Source organism: Rhineura floridana, chromosome 11 (genome assembly GCF_030035675.1).
Source record: "Rhineura floridana isolate rRhiFlo1 chromosome 11, rRhiFlo1.hap2, whole genome shotgun sequence".
NCBI lineage: Eukaryota > Metazoa > Chordata > Lepidosauria > Squamata > Rhineuridae > Rhineura > Rhineura floridana.
Window position 1 is genome coordinate 61,155,498 of NC_084490.1, and position 23,836 is coordinate 61,179,333.

Sequence of the window (23,836 nt, forward strand, 5' to 3'; positions counted from 1 at the left end):
TTTAAACTGCAGTTTCAGGGACAGTTACTTACGGGGCACCTTCAAACTTTGAACAGCGTTCTTCAAAGGGCAGGGCTGAAGAACCTATTGCTGCATAGATTCCAACTTCCATTAGCCCCAAACAGAATGGCCAATAATCAGAGACAATGGAAGTTGTTGTCCAATAACATCCAGAGGGCTGCTGGTTTGCCATCCCAAGTTGGCCGCTGGTTCTCCATTCCAAGTTAACTATGAGAAACTGAAATTTTTGGGGAAATAACTTCTTGAGGGAGGATCAAATTGTGATACATCCATAAACGAAATTTATTTAAAGTAAAAACAAAACAAAACAAAAAATTCTTCAATAAATAGTTTGGTGTATACCTATCTGAAAATTATGACGGATGAGCAAATTCCTTCAGTTCTGCTCCGTTAGCATTCTGTAGGTGCATAATAGAATTTCAAACTGCTGCATTTGACATTTATAAACATAAAAAAGGAATAATTTTTAAATATGCTTCTCCCCAAAAGCATATAGGAAAAAACTGGAAAAACAATTTTTAAAAAAAGGATTTACCACCACCCCCCCCGAAAACCAATGTAGGACTGAATGCGGAGAAGTGTGTGTCACTGGTCATCAGTAATATCCTGATGTTGCCTGGCTGGAATATGTCACTGAACTGTAATGATGCCTCTTGCTTGCCTAGATGGAGAGGAGAATGGGGAGAACTTTTAGAGTAGATCTGTGTGTAAAAACATTGAATATAACCTATTGGGCAAAGGTTAGAGTCACACCCATTGCTCCATCCATTTTTTGCCTCTGATCGCACACCCTACTGGGACGTGGCCCCCAGAGTGTTGTCCATGAGGTAATGCCCTTGGGTGAAAAGGGTTTCCCACTCCTGTTTATGGACACACTTTCAACCTGAATTAAGCCCAGGAAAAACTGGCTGTGCAAAGAGCTGATTAATTGTTCTTTATGGGAAACATAAAGCCACTACCTCTGCCCCTCATCCAGAAATGTTATGGTTTTTTAAGTCTAAAACAATAAGGTTGGAGTTTTGAACAGTGGTGATGGTGAATAAACATACATTCAGTCAGGACCGGCTCCAGGAATGCTGGGGCCCTTGGGCATCAGCTTGCCCTGGCCCCCGGCGTGTGTGTGTGTGCGTGCGTGCACGCACGTGGCCCCCCCGTCTATCTGTCTGCTGTCTTTTACCATCGCCCTTAACGAAGATGGCGGCTGCAGTTTCCCTAAGGGGATGCCACCTCTGCCGTCATTTTTCTTGATGGTACACATGTGTGCTACACACGTGCATCTCTGCCATTAACTAAGATGGCGGCAGGGGCTTCAGTACCTTAGGGAAACCACGGCCGCCATCTTCATTAAGGGCAATGGTAAAAGACAGCAGACAGGTAGGTGGGGGGGGGCGCGGATTGCGGAAGAGGAGCGGAGGGGCAGCTGAGGGGCCCCCTGTAGCTCCAGGGGCCGTCGGGACAGTGCCCCATCTGGCCACTCTTTAGAACCGGCCCTGCATTTAGTATGTGTAGAAGAAGAAGCAGGGGGAAACTGCAGCAGAAAAATCCACACCCACTCTTGGATCTATGTGCATCCTCATTCTCTTAATTTGAAGAATGTTGTCCGGATCTTGCAAAGCCACTGCTTCAACATAGTGGAAGAAAACCTTCATTTTGAAATAACCTCTTTTTCTCTACAACCAGGAGAGTTAGAAACTTTAAAAAAAAAATTATTATGAATTTGGGGGGCCTGCTTTGCAAGAGTTTCTGTTTGCTCAAATGTATCTCCACTGAGTACTAATACAACTGAGAATAAAGTTGGATTCACTGTAATATTTCTTGCTTTGGAATGAGTAATTTACTCCCTATCAAATTTCCCCTTAAGTCTATGAGCTGTCTCTGTGTTAATATTTAATGCAAAGGAATGTTTGTTAAGGAGGCTGGTCACCAGATCGCAAGTGTTGGTTGCCAGTAGAATGGGAACTTTACTCGCTGTGCTGATAGAATTGCTTAAATCAGAATGTGGAGGTCAATGAACAACATATATAACTATTTGTTAAGTCTTCCTGCTGCCCTTTAGCCAAAAAAAGACACAGGAGTCAGACTTTTCTGCTGCCAGCATTTTCTTTACTGAATATTCTAGAACACGAAGAAAGAACAGGAAGAAAAACCCACAGAGGGCATGCCTGAATGCGTTTTCCAGGCAGCCCTAAATAATCACTGGCAGAATAATAGATTAAAGATATACTCAGTCACAGTCATAATAACACTGACCCAATACGCTACACTCCTCCCTGCTGGATATAAATCCATATTATTTCTATAAATTTAGGCGTTGTGGTGGCTTTCTTACTAGAGTGGGATAGCGCCTGTCATCACAGGCAGAAACGCTTGATGTGTCTGGTGTTACTGGTGACTGTTGAGCAACCATTGGTGGAATGTCTTCTTCAAGGGCAGGTGTTGATGGTGGTGACTCAGAAATTGCAGTTGGAACTCCAGTCATGTCTGGTGCTACCTCTTCATCCTGTAACCCTGATTTCCTCAACTGGTCAATGTGTTGTCTCCAAATGTAATTGGGAGCAATCGCTGCAGAATAAGAGAGTGGTCCAGTCTTTTCTTTGATTGTCCCAGATGCCCACTTCTGTTTTCCTCTTTAGTTCCTCGCTAGAACAGGTTATCCTATTGAGAACTCCCGCTCCGCAAGGTACTTACTGTCGCGGTGTGAGATTTGCGGCCCGGGGTTGAAGCCCTAGCCGCCATGGCATGGAAGGGCAGGCGCGCCAGGAATGACATGATGTCATCAAGGCACGCCGCGGATGACGGGCAACCGAGCATATTTAAGCTTGCGACGGCCCCTCAGCCACCTCTTCCCTTCTTTGGCACCCGCCTCCCTCTGCTGCAGTGTGATTAATTTGGTCGCTTCGGGGCCGACTAGGAATTTTTGGCTTGCCTGCGTACTTTAGCCAGCAGGTTTCTTTTGCCTACTCCCCACTGTGGTTAGTGGTGAGGGCTTTCAGGGTTAGCACGGGTGCATTATGGTTATTAGGTTGATTTGGCTGTTTGATCTTAATATCTTAAAAGGTCGCTAGTCCCGGAGACCTGCAGCTCCGGGTTTTTATGGCCTGAGGGCAGGATACGGGTCGCCTTTGGGCCAACATGTCTCATCCACTCGGAGTTTCAGGGCACCGGGGGCAGGCGGTGACGCAGGTTGGCCTTCCTACACACCCTATGGGTGTGGTCAGGGCAAGTGGTTGGCAGATTGGCAGCCCCTTGCCTGGCAGGGGTTGAATCGCCCCAATAGCTGCAAGCAGGCTTTGCCTGACTCACCAGTTGAATCCCGCACTTATGTTCCCCTCTGCAGGTTCATTATACAATGTGAATTTGGTTAATAAAGTGGCCCGTTATTTAACCCAAATATATATTGTGTCTGTGTCTTATTTCACCCCTGGGCCGCAAGTGTCACGCTTCTTCATAAGAAGATTGCTCAACTTGTTTCAGTTGTTTGCCCTGAACACTTCTCAAATTGGTCTTGAGAAGATCCAACCTTGAACGCAAAGTACAACCCAAGAACAACACTGCAGGTGCTTGGTTTGTTGTTGCCATGTAGACTTGTGACAGTGTAGGGTCTATCCTAGTTTCTCTTTGTATCATCTCTACTTTGATGGGAAGACTCTCAATCTCCATGAGATTGAAAACATGTCAAAAGAATCTCCATCTGATGCATATTCCTCAGATTTTACATCCTCTAGCGGTAAACAAGACAATCCATCTGCATTTGAATGACTGTGCGTCCTCTTAAATTGTATTCTATATGGGTGCCCTCCCAGAAATAATGCCCATCACTGTATTTGGGCAGCTGCTGTTAGCAGAATCCTTTTTTGTGGATTGAAGATGGATAGTAGTGGCTGGTGGTCACTGATAAGGGTAAACTCTCTCCCATATAGGTACTGATTGACATGTTTCACACACACCCCAAACTAAACTCAGTGCTTCCCTGTCTATCTGTGTGTAATTTCTCTCTGCAGTCGTGAGTGAATGTGATGCAAAACTATTGGGCTTTCGTTGCCATCTTTCATGACATGTGATATAACTGCACCAGTGCCACATGGTGAAGCATCACAAGCTAGTTTCACTGGTAGGTGTGGGTTATAGTTCGTGAGCATAGTATCTGATGTCACAATTTTCTTTGCTTTCAAGGAAGCTTGTTCGCTTGTTTTGCTTGTTGGCACTGTTTTCTCCACTGCCATGTTCTCCCCACTTGTAACAAGGTATTCAAGGAGTGTAGCACAGAAGCTAAGTTTGGCAGGAATCTGTTATAATAATTAATGAATCCTAAGAAGGATTGTAGCTGGGACACATCTTTTGGCCTTGGAGCATTTACGACTGCTCAGATTTTGTCTGCACACTTGTGTAGGCCTTGCGCATCAATAGTGTGACCACAGTATGTAATGCTAGGTTTAAAAAACTCACATTTGTGATGTCATGCTCTGAGTCCGTAGTCTGCCAGTCTCTGCAGAGGCGTCTTGAGGTTTTGTAGATGCATCTCATCATTCTTTCCGGTGACAATGATGTCATCTAAATAGCACTGAGTGCCTGGACACCTTGTAGTACCTGATCCATGGCTCTCTGCCAAAGTGCTGGTGCTGATGCTATTCCAAAAACAAGTCTGTTATAATGATATAGCCCTTTGTATTTATGGTGAGAAACAACTTAGAATCATCTTCCATTTCCATTTGTAAATTTGCCTCTGCTAGGTCTATTTTGCTGAAACATTGTCCCCCAGCTAGGTTAGCAAAAATGTCCTCAATTCTGGGCAATGGATACTGGATTAATGGTAAGTTTAAAATCACCACAAATTCTCACAGCGCCAGTCATCCTTACTATGGGAACCATAGGTGCAGCCCATGGGCTCCAATCAAATTTGGAAAGAATTCCCTCAGCTTCCATGCGAGCCAGCTCAGTTTCCACCTTTTGGCATATGGCATATGGAACTGGACGGGCCTTGTGAAACTTGGGTGTGGCATCCTCCTGTAACACTATTTTACCTTTGATATGCCTTAGTGTGGCTATGTGATCACCTGGAGACGTGACCTCTTGCTTTAAGATCTTGAGGGCAGAGAGTGTGCCAATGCCCCAATGTTCCAAAGGTTTCTTCGCCAGCCTGAGTCAAAAGACATTCCACATAAAGAAGTTAACTTTAACACTGGTGACTGGATACTATCCCACACTGGCATCTGTGGCATCAGGCCAGCTTAGATGGAGAAGCCATGTGGCAACTGAGAGGAATGGTTGCAGGACTCAGGAGGAACAGCTGGGGACTGCTATTGCATCTGCCACCTGAAACAATTGCCTCACTCTGCCTAATGGTAGGACCATCCCTGCTTGTTTCCCTGTCTTTTAAGTATCTCGTGATCCCAGTTCTTGCTTGTCCTGTACCATTGTACTGTTTTTCCATTTAAAACAGAATCACTCTATCCTGACATGTAGCTGGAAAATATTTGGTGGGAGACCACATTGGAAGTTGTGCATTGTAAGTCAATGCAAAATAGTGAAAATCTAAATGCAAGCAATCTGTTCAAAAACAGAATACAAAAGTTAAAATGTGCCAGGTACCCATCAGTCATCTCCAAGCTTTTTGCAATCACTGGCCAAAAAACTGAAAGTTGGAGCTGATAAATGTATTGAGTAATTGGGTATTGAGTAATTGGGAGCTGGTAAATGTATTGAGTTTCCCCTTATCTGTATAAATAGAAGGGTTAGAGATCTACAGCCTAATCTAGCAAGGAAGATCCATGTGTGTACGGTAGCTTCTACAGTTACACAGCTAATACAAATATAGGTGCACATCTGGCTGAGTATTCACATCTACATCATAAAACTCGTCCCATTCCCATTGAACTGGCTGGATGCATCTTTTGATGTGCATTGCCATCTGATGCCCACAGGCTGCTATATGTAACTAGTTGTACACAGCTAGAGCTAATTTGGGGCCTAATTATTTTCATTTTTCTTTGAATTTTTCTCTTTAAATGAAAATTCAGAGAAGAAGCCTGAAACATCCATGGAAGGGATTGTCCACAGACCTACTTCATTGTGGGTTTTACCATTTCTTCTGTTTTGAGTACGCTCAGTGCAGTTTGTGTTTAGAATAGTAGATGTGATGTTGGTTGTTCTTGCTGAACTTGTAATGTTGCTTCAGTGGCTGTTTGTGTTTGTGTTATGGGGCTTAGCTTTGATGGGAATATTTGTGATATGTTGAATTCCCATTATAATCACAAATACGCATTATTATTTTGTTGTGGATTGTAAGCCACTTTGAGTTTCTTTGGAAATATGGTGAAGTATAATTTAAAAAATAAAATATATGAGAAATGTTTGACTGTTGGAAGCCACCCTAAATTTTATCTCAGCATGGAGTTTGTGTTTAGAATCATGACATTGTATCATTTCCTCTTTCTTGGTGAACTTGTGATGTTTGGTATGCCAGAATTTTATCTTTTTATTGGTTTGTTTCACTTTGTTGTTTTTTTTTGCCCTCCTCTTGCAACAAGGAGCCCAGGGTAGCATTACTGGTTCTTCCCCTCCATTTCACAGCAACTTGGTGAGGTAGGTTAGACTGAGAGATAGGCCCAAGGTCACCCTGAGGTTCACAAACAAGTGGGGATTTGAACTCAGGTCTGTCTAGTTCCACACTTCCTCCAATCTACTAACACATCTGTGAAGTAAAGTATATACTCCTATTTGGGAAACTGGGTCTGGAAATTCTGGCATTCTGATTATGACTGTGAGTGGTTCCTCAGTCCACATATTTTGGAATGTGAGTAGATTAAAGGTTTGGAATCAGGGTGTGAAAAGCTGATGATCTTGTGTGCCTGTTTGGTTGAATTTTAGCCTCCCGGGAGTAAATCAAGAAGCGTAGAGCGGATGTTGGCAGACTCTATCAATCATTCAAGAAAGTACAGCTTTCAGCAGGTAAGGAAACAGTGTGAGTTTATGGGTACACACACATTATGCCTGTATTCATTGTTGTCTCCTGGCCTTCTGCAGACACAAGCCATGCTTCTGAATGCAAATCAAATTACGGTGCAGATGTTATCTAAACACACACACCCTTAAATTGAGATCCTGCATATTTAACATACCAAATTGCTAGTCTGCTGTGTGATGTGGAAAAGGCCATGGGAGGCTGGGGTTGTGGGCCCCAGCTCTTCCCAAAGATTTCAGCTTTAATTTAAAAAGTGGCTGGGGGGGAGCCCTGTTACACACTCTAGCAGAGTCTAGCTCCTCACAGTCAGTAGACTGTAGCAACTAATGGACTTCAAATGGGGATGGGTATCTCCTAGCTTCCTTAACGGTTGTTCCCATGCAGTAACTTTTATGGACTCTGTTGGAGTGGTGTATGATGGGCATCATTGTCCATGGTGTGTGTACACTCATTCCATTATCCTGTTTAATAAACAAGTTTTGTAGTGCTTCAAAGAACCTACTAAATCTGTTTGGCCAGGTTGTGTGTGTGTGTGTATGTACTGTATGTACACATAAAGAGCTATGATGCCTCTTAGTGTACAGTTTTTAAGAATGCTTATAATATCATCTATCACCAAATTCTTTGTATCTGGAGTGGTTTTATTTGTTTTCAACCCACCTCACTCAAGGGCTGTCAGCAGGTAAAAATGCTTTAAAAACCATTAAAACAATAAAGCTTACAGAATAAAAGAGCTATTAAATATATATGCTTATCCATCTAAAACTGAACATTGCCCCTTATTTCATTGACCAGCAGGTTGGGGGCCTTATGGTGCTCTTCAGATGTTGTTAGACTCCAGCTCCCAGCAGCCTCTCCACCCTGCTGGTCAATGATCAGGGATGCTGGGAGTCTACAGTATCTGGAGGGCACCATGTTGGCTATCCCTGCTTTATTTGCTGAACCTTTGACATTAAAAGGCACCTTAGACAAGAAGATATTTCATAATCTTTGAGTTTCTGAATCATCAAGTTGGACAAAGGAAAATATTTCATAATCTTTGAGTTTCTGAATCATTGTTGGACAACAGAGCTGGCTCATTTATGTGGCTTGCTCAATACTGTCTCCCTGGCCATAGAGAGCAGTCAGAAGACAAATTTTAATCTGTGATTCAAGCTTTAGTTGAATTATCTACCGGTGTTGATGGCCCTTATCAGAGGGGATGCTAAATTGCTCATTAACTGCAAATGTCATTACCATGAAGGAAGCTGATAGGGTCACATAAATGAAAACAGCTCACTGTGTGTATATATGACAGAGGAAAGAAGAGGAAACAAGGACAACCGCGAATGAGAGCAGAGCACAAGAAGTGACCCTAAATCACACCGATGAGTCAGTGGAGAAACTGGACAAGGAAAATTCTGACTGGTTGGAAACTTGTAAGCCCCTCTAATGTTAGATCTTTTATATGACAATGCCTTTCAGGTTAAACCAAAGGAGGAGCCCCATTAGTCAGTGTTGCAACACTGTTTCTCCTGGAACATAGGTCCCTGGTTAGACCCAAATTCAATTCCTGGTATCTACAGCTAAAAAGTTCTGAAGAGAAGCTGCCAGTCAGAGTGGGCTAGATAAACCATCTGATCTGACATAAGGCTGCTTCCTATGTTTTGCATGCCATAAGGTTCCTGGTTCAACCCAAGACATCCCCAGTTACAAAGGATCTTGGGTAGCAGGGCTGGGAAAGACCTGGGAGACCACTGCCAGTTTTTAAGAATGCTTATAATATCATCTACCACCAAATCCTTTGTGTCTGGAGTGGTTTTATTTGTTTTCAACCCATCTCACTCCAAGGGCCGTCATTCTAGGCTAGATGTACCCATATTTTCCCCCAGCGTGGTTAAAAGCAGCTTGGGGGTGATTTTCAGAGGAAAAGGATTGAGACCCTTTCCTTGGGGTTGGTCTTATGCTTCAGATTGCAGCCTCAGCAGCTGCACTGTATAAAAAAAGGAAACCGAAAACTACACAGAATGTATCATTCTGCTCCAAGTTACAGCCCAATGCATAGACAAGCTCTGTTGAATTTAAGCCCATTGAAAGAGACTGAAGCTGGCTGAAATCCAAATACTTCAGTGTAACTTGTGTATATACATCCAGAGCAACCTAGATTTTCAAATTAGCAGGATAAAGACCAGAAATGGAGACATTCAAGTATGAAAGAGCCACCTCTAATACTCTGTGACTTGTACTGTACTATCATATCCCATTTCTGTCGCTAATCTTTATATTACAAAAGGAATAAAGGGCTATCTTGAATTTCATCTGTTGAGAAACAGCACCTTCAGGCTTATCTGCTTTGGTCTAATGGCTTGCTTTCTGCTGCTCCTGTTCTGTTTCTCTCCACCACCAACACCACCACTGTTGTTTTTTCCTGTATGCATTCCCTGAATTCTGGGGAAATTCCATAGCAAGGTTACCTTGGGCTGACTGCATTGTGGAGACACAAAATTGAAAAGTGTGAGAGAAGTTTGTTTGTTTGCAACATGTATATCCTGCTCCTTCAGTAACCATTTTGTGTTAACCTGGGCAGCTGACAAATTCAGATTAAATAATAATAATAATAATAATAATAATAATAATAATAATAATAATAATAATAATAATAATAATAATAATAATGTATTTAGATGTTACCCAAAGGTCTTCAAGCAACCTACAAAACATTAAAAACATAAATATAAATACATAATACCATAAAAAGAATGCCTATAACAAAATAAAAATACAATATTCAAAATATTTTAAAACATACAAAAAACGTGAATGACAGGAGCAGTTTAACTTCCGTTCATGTGTGCATGTGCATTTCTTTGGTCCCACTGTCACCTGTTGTCAAACAGACTTTGCAGCGTCGTGAAACAAATACCAATCCCTGCAAACCCTGTTTACCCAAGTCAAAACTTAGTGCCCACACTATTTTTCAAACCATCTTTGACCATTGGGATGGGGGAGGGGGAGAGAGCTGTCTCTGCATCACAGACAGCAGTTTCCATTATTTGAAATAATTTTTCAGCGGCTTCCACATTGCTCAGTAGGTGGCTAAGAGAGAGAATGTGTGCTTCAAGTCCCATCATTGCACACAGCAGAGCGCACAAATAAGGAATAAAGAGACTAGACCCAAGATATTGGAATGTAAAAAAGGCCACAGCTTAAGTGAATGACATAAGGATCTAGCAATTTAATCACATTGAAATCCTGTTTAAATAACCATTCTCCAAGTGCAGACATCTAACTCCCTCCCCACCACACACAGTGCACCACACCATGTGGCCACTTGTAAGCAGGCTTTTTAAAGTATGTGCTTACTGTCATAGGGCTGGCATTTTGCCAGTCACACTGAGTTTTCCATTTAATCATATAGTTAAAAGAGAACTTGTAGGACATCCAACCCAACGCAACCACCCCTGTTCAGTGCAGGACATGCAGAGCTAGAGCACCCCCAACATATGGCTGTCCAGCCTCTGCTTGAAGACCTCCAGCCCAGGGCTCCTCTAGGCTTTTGGATCCATTGTCAAACTGCTCATACTGCAGTCTCATTGAGCTACAGACTCAGTGAGCAATCTAACTGAAATATATGGGACTTAAGAATGACGAAGTTCCTCCGGATCCAGCCCAGACAAGTTAGCAGACCTATGGAGGTTTGGGAAACTCTGGTAAAATAGTCATCATTTTTCTCTGAATATGTTTATCAGAAAGGAAGAATTGCTTTAAAATGATTTGAAGGTGATATGTTACTCCATTTATTGTAAAGATTAATTACAATGCCACAAAATCGCTCTGGTTATTTTTCATATTCAGTGGAATTATTCCTTAGTTAAGAAATTCTGGGAGTTTTTTTTTTTTTTTAAAAACCCACCTGAATATGCCCCAATATGAGAGAGCATGGGAGTGTGTAATAAACTAAGTCACCCCCCTCAAAGAGACCTCAAAGGCTGCCAAATGGGATCCCAAATAGGATGCCAACTCCCCTCACGTTTGTGCGTGTGTGTGTCCTTGGCACCAAGAAATGCCCACATTAAAAGGCTATGAGACTGGGCAGCTGTGCAAACACAGGTGGAGCTAACTTCCTGTCTGAAGCGGAAGGAATCTCACAAACACACCTCAACTACCTTTCCTGCATCTCAAATTGGTGCCAAAAAACTAAGCCCAGGCTCAGCTTCCCGCCTTTCACCACCAGTGACCACACTCAGCAAAGGCTGAGGAGTTTGATAGCCTTGCCCTTTCCCCTTTCGAATTGGCCCATTCAAAGGCCACAGGAATGCCAGAAAGCTTCAACCTGCATGCCTTGCCCCCTCTGTCTGCCAGCCACACGCAACACTCCCATCAGCGCCAAGTGCTTGGCAGGGAAGAGAACAGAATTCTCCTGTGATGAGAAGCTTAAGGTAGAGATATTCAAAGGCTGAAATATTTTTTTTTTGAGAAGTCAATGTGTTCCCCCCCCCTCCATTGCATCCCCAGCTCGGTGTGAAACGTGTTCCCACTCCTCGTTGTGAAATAGCATTGTATCTGCTTCCTCCACCCACACCAGCAGGTTGAACACTGGAGCGCCATGCTTCTCTCGCCCCCAAGAGATGTTGGGTTACATTCACAGAGGCATACTGTGCTAAAGAACTAATCAATAACAGTATCCTTGTTATCTTTGAGAAGTGTGTCCTGCTGTTCTTCTCTCACCTTTCAGTCTCTTCAGTTCTTTCCTCTGATTCTCACAGAATTATATTTAACCACATATCCAGCACTAGTGTGTACATTTATCTATAAATTCCTCCATAGTTCTTTGCATTTAGAAATGGTGTACTTCTGCACTGTGAAAATGCATGTTTTTCTAGGATTGGGAGTTTGGACAGGAGAGGGTTAATGGGGCAAAATGACTGCAAAATGTTCTTTAATACTCAGTGAGAATGTTGCCAGCCTTGTCTTTTGTTAGGGAAATTACAGGTAATTTCAAGAAGGCTAGGAGATAGTTGGAGAAAATTACTCATCCTGATTCCACCACCGCCACCCAGCCAGGAGGAAGGGCAAGCTAGCTGTAAGCGGGGAACAATCAATTATGGTTTTTGGATGGAACTTGGACAGACAGAGAGATCAGCTTGGGCCATCAGTGTTTTGGGGTGCTGGCTGTGATTGTCTTTGGAGATTTGTTGTGGGAGCAGGAGACTTTGGCTATCTTTTTGTGTCTGAACTGTTTCTCCACCTAAGCTCAACCTGCATATTTGTAAAAATAACTCAAATTTTGCAGAGCCTCATAAGCTTCCAGTGACCTCCTTCTAAAGGAAACCAGCCCTGCCCTGGAATATCTCACCAATCACTCTGAGAGAAATGTGGTGAGCTTAACAGTATTATTCTATTCCAGCGGTGACTTGCAGTCTCGTTTCATAATGTTGCTGATCTATTTACGGATATTCAGCTGTCTCTTTTGCAGCTGTGCACAGGAGAAGGTTGCTTCACTTTCTTCAGTGCCACAGGTGGCATATAAAGATATCTTCATTTGAGTCTGAACACTTTTCCTTGCCCAGAGTTGCAGAAGTTCGATCTTTCCAGTTAGCTATGATAATTTGAAGATTGTCCTTCTCTGGTGGGATAATAAGTGGTGGAGAAGAGAGAACATCTATATTTCTGTATCTCCAGTATCTATCCTTATATATCAATGAAATCCTGGATCTTATGCTTCCATTTGTTGCCACGCACCCCAATGGCTGTTTGGGAAAAGAAGAAGGAGCTGGAGGAAAAGAACTTACTTTTCAGGAATGTATATCATTTAAATGTGCAATCATGCAGTTAAAAAGAAAAAAATCAATGACAGTAGAGACTGCTGGACCCAGGCAAAAACACTGTGAACAAACATTTAGAAATGGTGCCAATGAAAGAGAGGGAAATAAACAAGGACCAAGGAAGAAAGAGTTGGGGAATGTCCCTGGGCGGCGTTCTCTGGTTAAGCAAGTAATATAGAACAAGAAGTTGGGTTTTCACCTTAGAGGTGTCCTCTGGGTAGATGGGGTAACACTCACACATGATCAAGCCATTTCTGACTCACTTTCAATTAAAAAATGATTTTATGGAAAGCCACACTGCAGTTAAGAAACCTTATTTCAAAAGGCAAATGTGAATTTACACTACAGCTGCTACTTATAATATGATATATCTGTATGCACCCAAACTGACTCTTTTCCTGTTGGCATCTGCCAAGGATCCATTGCAGTCTGTTATGGAAACCCTGTACTATGCAGCGGATTTGTGTTGGGGGCATCATCTGGGTGCATCCTCAGTTGACACAGAGCATTGGCCAACCTTGTTAGCCCGTGGCTGGCAATGGTAATATACCCAAGAATACACTTAGCATTCTCCTCTGACTACACCTTGTAAGACTGGCAGTGATTGGTAGTTTCAGAGAAGTTTCTATTATGTTCCTGATCCCTCATAAGCTTCTGATGAACCCCATTGTTCCATGGAAGACAGTTCAAAAAGCACTGCTCCACGGTGTTTCCACACCAGCACACTTGTCACATTTCCTTTCATTATTATTATTTATTTTGATAATTTATATATGGTTTAACTGCAGTTGTCTCTAAGCAGTGTACAGAAGACTTAACACAATTAAACTAAAATGAATTAAAACCATGAAATCAGGATTCAAAAAATCTGCTGAAATAAAAAAAAGTCTTCAGTAGGTCCCAAAGTTTAATAGAGAGGAGGCCTGTCTGACCTTAACTGGAAAGGAGTTCCCTAAAATTGGGCCACAATACTGAATGCACAGCTCCTGGTAGAGATGAGCCATGCTGCTGAGCTGTGGGACAGTGACTCCCAAACAGTGATTGGGCATTTCAGTTTTTCCCCTCACTGTTGATGCAAGGGGTATATAGCAGTGGGACATATACTGTGCATGCAATATTCTCTGGTTCAGTCCTTGGCATCTGCCAACCAAAAATCTCAGACTGTAGGGCCAGGAAAGACAGCTGGAGAACAACTGCCAAGCAGAGCAGACAGCACCAAAACAACAATATAGCATTGATCAGACTCAGTATGGATGGCCATATAGCAAAATAATGTTGCATCTGTTTTGCTCTTACTGGGTTTCTTCTTCCCCTTCTGTATACTGACATTTCAGAAGTACCAGAGATGCCTCTGGACCGTCAAAGAAGGACTGGCTAATGATGACGTTCTTCTCCTATTGCAGTGCAGCGGGCAAAAGCAGCTGATGAAAGGCGACGCTCCCTTGCCAAACACGCCCGGGATGACTACAAGAGGCTGTCATTGCAAGGCACTCACAAAGGAAAAGTAGTGGACGTTTCCAAGATCTTTAAGACAGGGGAGCAGAAACAGCTGCTTCCTCCTCCTCTGCCACCAAAGCCTAAGCACCTCAGCGCTGGAATGACTAATGGGAAACCAGACAGGTTAGTAACCCTGAAGGCTTTGGCTAAGGCAGGAGTGGAAGACCTGTGGCCCACTAATGTTGTTGGACTACAGCACCTGTCATCCCTGACCGTAGGCCAAGCTGCCTTGGGCTGATGGAAGTTGGGAGTCTAACAACATCTTGCAGTGGGGGATGGGAGGCACAGGTTCCCCATCCCTAGCTAAGAGCTGAGGAGAGAAAGGCCAACATACAACTGAGAAAGGACATGTGTATTTTGTGCTAACTGTTACGACCACTGTGCTGTGGTTTTCTCTTCTTGTAATGGCTCTCTGGGGTTAGAAGGGAAATACAGAATGCCTTGTGCAGCCCTGTTAAACGTAGGAGTGCACTACTGAGGCTTAGTTGGGGGTGATGGAAGATTTAATAGTCCTTGGCTCAATCCCACGACTGGAAAAGCTAAAGTTCCTCCCTAGTGTGTTGCCAATTGTGCTGTTTTGTCTCATTTTTTAATACAAATGCAGCAATGGCCACTAGCTTAGATGGCTTTTTAAAAAAGGAATAGACAAATTCATCATATGTTATTCAGCATGATAGCTGAACGGAGCCTCCACGTACAGAGGCAAAGTAGCTTTGAATGCCAGATGCTGGGGACAAACGGGTTAGGGGGCCAATTACTCTAATGCCCTGCTTATGAGCTTCCAAAGATTCCAGCTGGGCACTGTCAGAAAGAAAATGAAGGAGTAGGTGAGCTCTTCATCTGATCTAGCAAGACAGTGCTTATATTCTCCTTAGAATGGTACCACCCATCAGCTGAGACACTACTGAGGTAGATGGATCAATTGTCTAACTCAGTACATGGCAACTTCCTATGCTCCTTCCTATCACTGGGGTTTGGTGGTTGTGCACAGCAGTGCTACCTTTCTCTCTCCTCTCCTCTCCCCCCACCTCTCTGCTGACCCTACTAGATTGCCACAGCTGACATCCTGCATGTCAGTGTGCCTATTAACTGCAAAGGCAATTAAAACCGAGAGGGAAAGCAGGCATCTGGTAGCACCCTAGCACAAACTGAGTGTGCTAACTATGGCTAAATTACGTGGGGTGGATTATTATTGCCATTGTTCCTGTTGTTACTCCTTTGCCGCTGGCTACAGTGCACTCTGTCACCCTGGGCTATGCATCCATATGGATAATGACGCTGCTGAGGTTATGAAGTTGACTTTTAAAATACAATGTCTGGGACGTAGTTCAGCTGTGTCAGGCTTGAATGCACCTGCATGTGACTAGGGCCCCATCTGCACTACACATTTAAAGCAATATTATACCACTTTAAATAGTCGCGGCTTCCCCCAAAGAATCCTGGGAATTGTAGTTTGTTCAGTGTGCTGAGAGTTCTTAGGAGACCCCTGTTCTCCTCACAGAGTTTCAATTCCCTGAGTTCCCTGGGAAGCGGATTTATTCTAAATTGCTATTTGTCTTTTTGTATAAACAGTTGCAAAATAGCTTCTCTTTGCACTAGCACTGAACCTAAACCCGGGCAAAAGTTAAAAATTGTTATCTACCCATTTTGTTTGTTTATATGTTTGTTTCCCAAACAGGAAGCAGGCAGTACAAAGGACTGTCTCCAGTTCTACTCAGGAGAGTATCATTCGTTGGTTCAAGGAAGAGCAGCTTCACCTCCGAGCTGGGTTAGAGCAGTCCTCGGGCAGGGTAGCACCTTGGTTCCATGGTGAGTACCCAGCCTTCCTACCCTTTCTTAGAGTGAGAGAACCCGAGCCGAGGGTTGCTGGAAACCGCGGGAGGGGACAGTGCTGTTGTGCTCAGAACCTGCTTGAGGGCTTCCCATAATCTTCTGGCTGGCCATTCTGAGAATAGGATGTTGGGCTAGATGAGCCACTGGCCTGATCCAGCAGGCCCTTAGTATGTTCTTACATAGGATGCAGGATGAAGCATATGTAGGTCTCTTGATACTCGCATACATTTTTTCTTAACTTTGTCTTTCTTAGCCCTGTTGTCTCTCCCATTGGTGAAATATAGGCTGTAAATTCCCTGGGGCAGGCACATCTTTTTCGCTGGTGTTACCCCATAAATTAAATGTCATGGACATTGAAGATGGTGCATTGAAGAATAATCCTAGATGGATTCTGTGAACCATTCACACAAAAAGTGGCTGATGTGTCCTATCATGAGAATCATTCTCATGTAGTCAAAAGTTCAGGAAATTAAGGTGTTTATTTTCTGCTTCAGAATTTTGGGATGGGTACAAAAATCCCATTAATAGTGTCATATTATACATGGCTGAGAGCTAAGAAAAAGGTCCTGCTTGGGGAGAATTTCATTAAACACTCTTTGCTTTCCTGTTTTGATTCTAAAAATGACCACATCTGAGGCTCAGGATGAACTTTATCTCAGAGAATGAAGCTAAAGGCAGTACTGGATGCAAGAAACCCAAGGTTATATTGTGTGCTAAAAAGATGAGATGGTGGTGCATCATGATTTGGAATCTTATGTAGTTAGAAAAAACTTTCAGCTGTGGATTTAAAGCTCATGAAGTAAGCAGGACATAAGTAACAGATGAGGTTTGCTCTCTAGGCCCAATTTTTCAATAGACAGTTGATGTTTGTTCTTTCTGGTGCTGAAAGCATCACTTGACTTTGGGAGAGCAAATGAAGAGAGAAAATGAGCCTCTTTTAAAGAATTTAAAGGGACACAAACACAATCTAGTAGGTAAGGGTGTGAGCTGTGAGCCAGGAAGTTAACAGTTCAGATCTCATCTCTAGACACTAGGACTGAGAGACAGGCAAATCATTATCTCTCAGCCTCAGCCCCTGTCTGTAATAAGAAGATAGTGTCATAGAAAGAGCTAACTTCTGTCCAGTGAGTTAACATCATGAGGAAGGGACAGCTTCCTTTGAGGTTAATTGTAATCAAGCACTTGAACAAGTCAGACCATTTCTAAGCTCTCTTAATATTACTGTACAGCAAAGATGCTGTATGGTTTAGTGTTTGTAAAGTGTTTAGAAACATTTGAAATATGCTATACAGATGTTTCTGATAATGTTGTTATTCCCCAGTGATCTAGGAACATGGGGAACTGTGGCCGTCCAGAAGTCATTGCATTCCAACTCCCTTCAGCCCCATTGTGCATGGCCAGTGGTCAGGGGGTGATGAGAGCTATTGTCTAACAACATGGGGGTGGGCAAAGGTTCTTCATTCCTGATCTAAGAACTCCTGGGCCAGGCTCAGCACGGGTCTTAGTCAAAGGTCAGGCCTGTCCAATGTTATCACTGTTGGAGACTGGAACAAGATGCAGTCTTTCTTGTTCCGGAAGCAGTGTGAGAAGCAACAAGTGTACAATCCCTGTTATGTCATTTTATTTTCCTAATGCATCAAAAGATGATGTTAGCATATTGACATACATAATTCTTACTTAATCCAACAGTGTGTAGTGAGACCACGTAAGAGGTATTTAAATGGTATGTGGTGCTTTTGTTTGCCGCCCTGGGCTCCTGATGGAGGAAGGGTGGGATATAAATCAAATAATAAATAAATAAATAAATAAATAAATAAGTGGCAGATGCAGCATCAAGACCATGTCCTGTTAGCTGGGAAAAGTGTTTAGATGGATAATGGGATCTTGGGGTAGTCAGGTCACTGAAAAGGTTGAGGGCTGTTCTTTTGCATAACTGGATATGCGAGTGAACCTTTATATGTGAAATAAGCCAGCAAATGGTTTTCTCTTGTTTAGCTCTTGCTTTTTATTTTGGAACAGGTATTTTAACTACCAAGGAAGCAGAAGAACTTCTGAGTGGTTTGGCACCTCGGAGCTTTCTGATCCGTGTCAGTGAAAAGATCAAAGGCTATGTCCTTTCTTATTTGTCAGCAGAGGGCTGCAAACACTTCCTGATAGATGCCTCTGGGGATTCATACAGCTTCCTTGGTGTGGATCAGCTGCAGCATTCATCACTGACTGACCTGGTTGATTACCACAAGGTGGGCCTTTTGTAAAGCTTATCTTCTTTTCCCAGCTCATTCTGTGACTATGCTAAAGCTTCCTGGTGCACGAACTATTCTTTCTACAGAACTGGATGCAAGGGTGGATGCCCTACAGGAATTATCAGAATGTAAGAACAAAAACTGTTGCAGCATTTTAAATCATCGGGCCCAGTCTGAGAATATCCCCACTGTTTTCAGTATAAACATATCCTGTTCTGTCTCAAGGCAGCCAAACCAGCTCCAGATTAGAGGGGCAAAATGCCCCCTGGTGATTGGGCTGATCATTCATGCCCCCAGCCAGTGCCTTTCCTGACAGTAGCTGAGAAACTGCCCAACATTTTGATTTCCCCTCGCAGCTTTGGTGTGACATTATATTGCGTCCTCTGCTGGTATTTTCAGAAAACCAGAATGGCTAATAGCTTCTCAGCCAAGTGACAGTCACCAAGTGGGTAGGCCAAATCACAGCATCCATAGGCCCTGCAGTGGCCAAGGGTGTTGGATTCTGTCACTGGGCAAGCTCTGAAGAACCAGTCCTGCAGGTTTGCCCTGTGGTCAGTATTAATGGCTGAAGGAGAGAGAAAGACGATTGGCTAGCACTTGTGATGTTATGCACATGTTATATTTCTCCCCTCCCCCATCTCATTCACTAGAGCAGTTTTGCAACTGCTTTTTAAAAAATGCTTATTTTTATTTATTTATTTATTTAGTTACATTTATAAACCGCCCATAACCAATGGTTCCCTGGGCGGTGTACAACATACAAAAGTACAATATAAAATACAAATATGCTAAACAATATCAAAAACAACTAAAGCTTCTGAGTTTATTATTTTGTTTTGGGCTAGGTAAATGATGTAACTGAAAGAAAAGACGTTCACAGGCCATTCAAAAAGTACACACACAAACCGCCTAAAAAAGAAAGAGAGAGAGAGATCTCCTGAAATACAAAGTGAAGAGAAAGGCTGATTCAGCACTTGAATTGCTGGAATATATATGTAGTTCTGGTGCACTGACACCTGCTGCTGATGTACCTAGCTGCCTTAAAACACTGTTCATCTTCCAACTTTAACAGCCGAGTACAGCTATACTGATCAGTCAGTCACATGTAGGAAAGGAAATGCTAATTTTGGTGGGTTTTGGAAAGGTGAGTTCTTATCTGTAATGGCTTTTTTTTTTTATTAGGATGAGCCCATCACATCTTTTGGGAAGGAGCTTCTGTATTATCCCTGTGGTCAGCAAGGTCAGGAGCCTGACTACCTTGATCTTTTTGTGTGAAATCTGATATTTCCTTCCCTTCCCATGTGGGAGAACTTCTCTTGAATGGACAGATGTGGAATGGACAGAAGCTGAGCCAGCACCCTTCCGTTTTTACAATATTCTCTTAAACTGCGAAGTTATTTTGCAAGTATGTTTGGTAATCAAGAATGAGGATAGCTGCCAGGAGCCATGGTTCCTGAAGTGTCATCAAGATACAAAGCCACAGGAAGCAAGATCCTATGGAAAACAGCAAAAGAATAAAGCTATTGTGAAAGATAATTAGGGCAATTAAACTTTCCATAGACATCTTTGTTCAGGCTGAATCCTGCCCTCGTGTTCAATTAGGTGACACAGAACATTTCCAAAGTGTAATTTACATTTCCTGTAAAAACTTGAAAGGGTTGTATTATAAAGACACAAATGCAGAAATAGGCTTGTCTTCATAACATCAAGTCCTGCGAATTTATGGGCACTGTTTGCTCCGATGAGCCAGTGGTGAGTGAATGTAAGCAAGACCTCAAGAGTGTTAAGGCCACTGTTTCATATTTTCCAACTTGTTCCCATTTTCCATGGTCAGTCCTTAGTGAAACAATGTTTCTGGTTTGTTCCAGTTTTGCGTTGAAGGAGTTGGTGTGCACATGTACGCACTAGAATTCTTATGGTTTCAGCCCTCCCCAGGGTTCTCTAGAAGTTCACAATCGGTCATAGCACTTCTTTTTTCCTTCCTCTCTGTAAAGCACTGGACCCCCATCCATTGCCTGAATCTGTAATCATGCTTTAGTTCTTCAATTCACTATGGAGGGCCCCTGCAGACATTCTTTTTATTGTGCATTCATGATTATTTGTGCTCAGTATGGTATTGGAGCAGTTGTACATGATCCCGCTTTCAAAAGTTTTGGAGAGAACATACTGCTTTGTTTCCAGGCAGCAAATGTCTTGTAACTTCTTGCTGAAATCCTGTAACTTTTTATACTACAAATGTTCTGGTTTATTTTTGTCCTGCTTTTGTTTCGCTTATAGTGCAAGAGAGTCCCCCCCAGACAGCAATAATGCAGTAACATTGAAGAAGCATAGCAGAAAAACTAATAAAGCGGAATTATGTTTGTATGGCCCAATATAAATTCACCAGTAATGCACTATGATTGCGTCAATAACATGTTGCAGAATATACCAGGAAAAAAACCACCATTCTGGAGAGGGTGAGGAACTGGTTTCATCTAGATCAAGATGAAAGCATTGATTTGCCAAAATAAAGGTACAGTGGCTGAAATGTTATCAGAGACCATTTGCTTTCTATGTGCAGTATCTCCACAGGCTCCAATTATCCACTATACATCCTTGTTTTTTTAATTATCAGTATTGTCTAATTGTTCAGCTAGGTATGTCAGGAAAATATATTTTATATTTTCATCTGTGTCTGCATTTAACGATGCTCTGATTTAAGGCTGGAGCCTCAAACACAAAGGTAAGAAAACAGAAACCGAGTCAGCAAATATTAATGTCAAATCATAGACAAAATCATTGAAGGCGCACATAACAACAACAATTAACATAATGGGTAGAGCAAACCAGTTACACTGGGGGAAGGGGCCCACTGGCAGAAAAGCTACCAGAGAGGGGAAAATACAATGTTCTGTGGCTGAAATTATATGAGTGTGCCTTATTTCCACAAATTACTGCATGCTGAAGGCATGTTTGAATTTTAGCAACCTGATCAGGAGGAGCTGTTCCATCAAGATCTCCACACAGTAAATGGGGGGGGGGAGGGAATTACTTTGGAGATTGTAATAACAGTACATACATTGTATATGTGTATTATATATATATATTACAGAGGTCTTGACAAGACTTCTTTATCACTCTTTTCAAGCCTTCGTGAGGTAAATATCACTCTTCAGTATTATTATTTTTTAAATGAAAATGGCCTCTTACAAGAAAATGCAAGCTTCCATTTAGCCCATTATGAAGCATGATAATCAAGCCTAGTAACCTTTGCTCTTGTGCACTTCTTGGGGGGGGGGATTTAGGTGTCTATGCACAGGTACAAAAATACTTGCACACATGCCCAGAACAGCAAAAGGCACTGGAGAGTGAGGGAGGAGGGATAGATACATCCTGTCTGCTACTGGTGTGAACAGCAAGCGCCAGAATAGCAAAGAATGTCCATGACTGGGGGAAAAACATGAATGTGTGGAAGCTAATGTGTCAATCATGCACACATAAAAACTGGATCTTTATGGCCCGTTTGTGATATAAATCCACTCTGGAAACACCCTCAATCTGGTGCTCTGATCTGGACATGAAAACGACAGGGGAGCCTTATATTAGGTATTAATAATAATTTATCATTTATTAAGTGCCTAATATTTTCTATCTTCTGCGACTTCTCTGCTATAGACAGACCACTGATCTTTGATGGTGAGACTCACGGGGCTCCTTTTCTCTGTAGGGGTGGGGAGCCGATTAAATTGGTTTGCCTCTGTTGGCTGTTGAATCTAATGGCCTTCCTGTCTTCCTTCAGCTGCCATCCAGCAGATCTAGAAAGCATTCCTGCCAAAGCCTTTGGTTTGTAGCATCAGAATTGCTTCTAGATATCCTGACAGATTTAAGGGGGATCTCCTGGAGACTAATAGGTTGAGATGTTAGAGCTCCTAGTAAAACTAATCTGCTTTTTTAGGATGCATATGCAGCTTTCTATTAATGAACCTATGTAATTATCAGTGGCTCACTGTGTCTTATTGTCAAAAATTTCTGAGGATAAATTCACTGGCATTTGCTTAGACTTGGCTGCCACCTTGGTTATGGAATTTGTACTGGAAGCTCCTTAGCAATTGTTAGTCACAGTTACGTCGATGAATTTCAGTCCATTCCACCCATGAACGCAGGCAGGCAAGCTGCTTGAAGAAGTAAAAGCTACAAGTAACACAATGGACTGTTGCAATATGTTCTATATAGGACTGCCTTTGAAGACAGTTCAGAAACAGCAACTTGTGCAGAATGCAGCAGCAAAGCTGCTGGTGGGCAAAGCTGCTGTTATGCCAGTCTTGAAATATTTGCACTGGTTGCCAGTTTGCTACCTAATCCAATTTAAGAACACTGATGTATAAAGCCCTAAATGTCTTAAATCCCAAATATCTAAAAGAGTTCCTCCTCCCACATCTACCTGACCAGGCATTAAGTTCAGCAAGGGAGGCCCTGTTGGTAGTGGTGCCACCCTTTGTAGTTTAAAAGGTGGTAGTGCATGAGGGCCTTTTTTGTGGTGGCCCCAAGGTTGTGGAATGACCCCCTTCTGAGGTGCATCTTGCACAATCACTATATACTTTTTAGGGATGGGGCAGAATATCTGCTAAACTGGCCTTAGTACCAGATTCTGACTGAATTTGACAGTCTGCTATCTTTTTGGACCAGCACTGAATTTCTTGCAGCAGGCTGCAGCTGTAATCATGATTTTTTGCAGCAGGCTGCGGCCGTAATCGGCACAGATTTCCCCCCCCCCAAAAAAAATTTCTCCCCAATTTTACATAATTATCTTTGTAATTTCCTCGAAGTTGATGCATTCATAACTGTGTAGGTGTAATATAGGTGTGAATATAAACCACATGGAACACTGATCATTTACATAGGCATTTAAGTTGGAAATTACGCAATTTTTTTCCAACAACAACAACAAAACCTAGCGGATTGAATCAGCAAGAGCCAAAGCGGGAACAATAAAAGGGCGGATTGGGATGGAGCGATGGACTATCAGAATACAAGACCATTGGAAGGAACTAGGTAGCAAACCCCATTCCTAATACTTTATGACAATTGGTCAAGATACACCCTTTTATCCAGGCCTTTGGGTGGATGCCTTCCCTTCTCCTCCATTGCTGTGCGCTGCTATTCAGTGCTGCTGTTCTGTTATTCTGTCATTGTTTTGTGGCTTTATTTTATGAATTTAATGTAATTTGTTTTTAATTGTGATATTTTTGTAATCTGCCCTAGGACCATTTGGTGAAGGAAGGGCTAGAAGTACAAATACCTAATAAATATTTCAGTCTGGTTTCAAGACTGAAACCATGGTTACCCTGGTTGATTTTTCTTGAGCTCTCCATGGCTTTCAGTACCATTGACCATGGTATACTTCTGGATGGCCTCTCAAGGCTAGCAGCTGAAGGAGCCACTTTCGGGTGGATCTGCTTCTCTTTTTGTGGACGGCTGGTTCCGGAGGATGGTGCTAG

The 23,836-nt window shown here is 42.6% G+C and overlaps 1 protein-coding gene across 2 annotated transcripts in view; it reads left to right on the forward strand.

The window, feature by feature from the left end:
• Nucleotides 1–20,886, forward strand: part of SH2D4A (SH2 domain containing 4A) — a 36,514-nt gene extending 15,628 nt beyond the window's left edge. For both annotated transcript variants that reach the window (XM_061589412.1, XM_061589411.1), the window contains exons 5-10: nt 6,889–6,969; nt 8,280–8,400; nt 14,190–14,406; nt 15,962–16,092; nt 18,136–18,356; nt 19,542–20,886. In XM_061589412.1, coding sequence (XP_061445396.1) covers nt 6,889–6,969; nt 8,280–8,400; nt 14,190–14,406; nt 15,962–16,092; nt 18,136–18,356; nt 19,542–19,634 — 864 coding nt within the window. In that variant the 3' untranslated portion in view covers nt 19,635–20,886. The remainder of the gene's footprint in view (nt 1–6,888; nt 6,970–8,279; nt 8,401–14,189; nt 14,407–15,961; nt 16,093–18,135; nt 18,357–19,541) is intronic.
• The last annotated feature ends 2,950 nt before the right edge of the window (nt 20,887–23,836 follow it).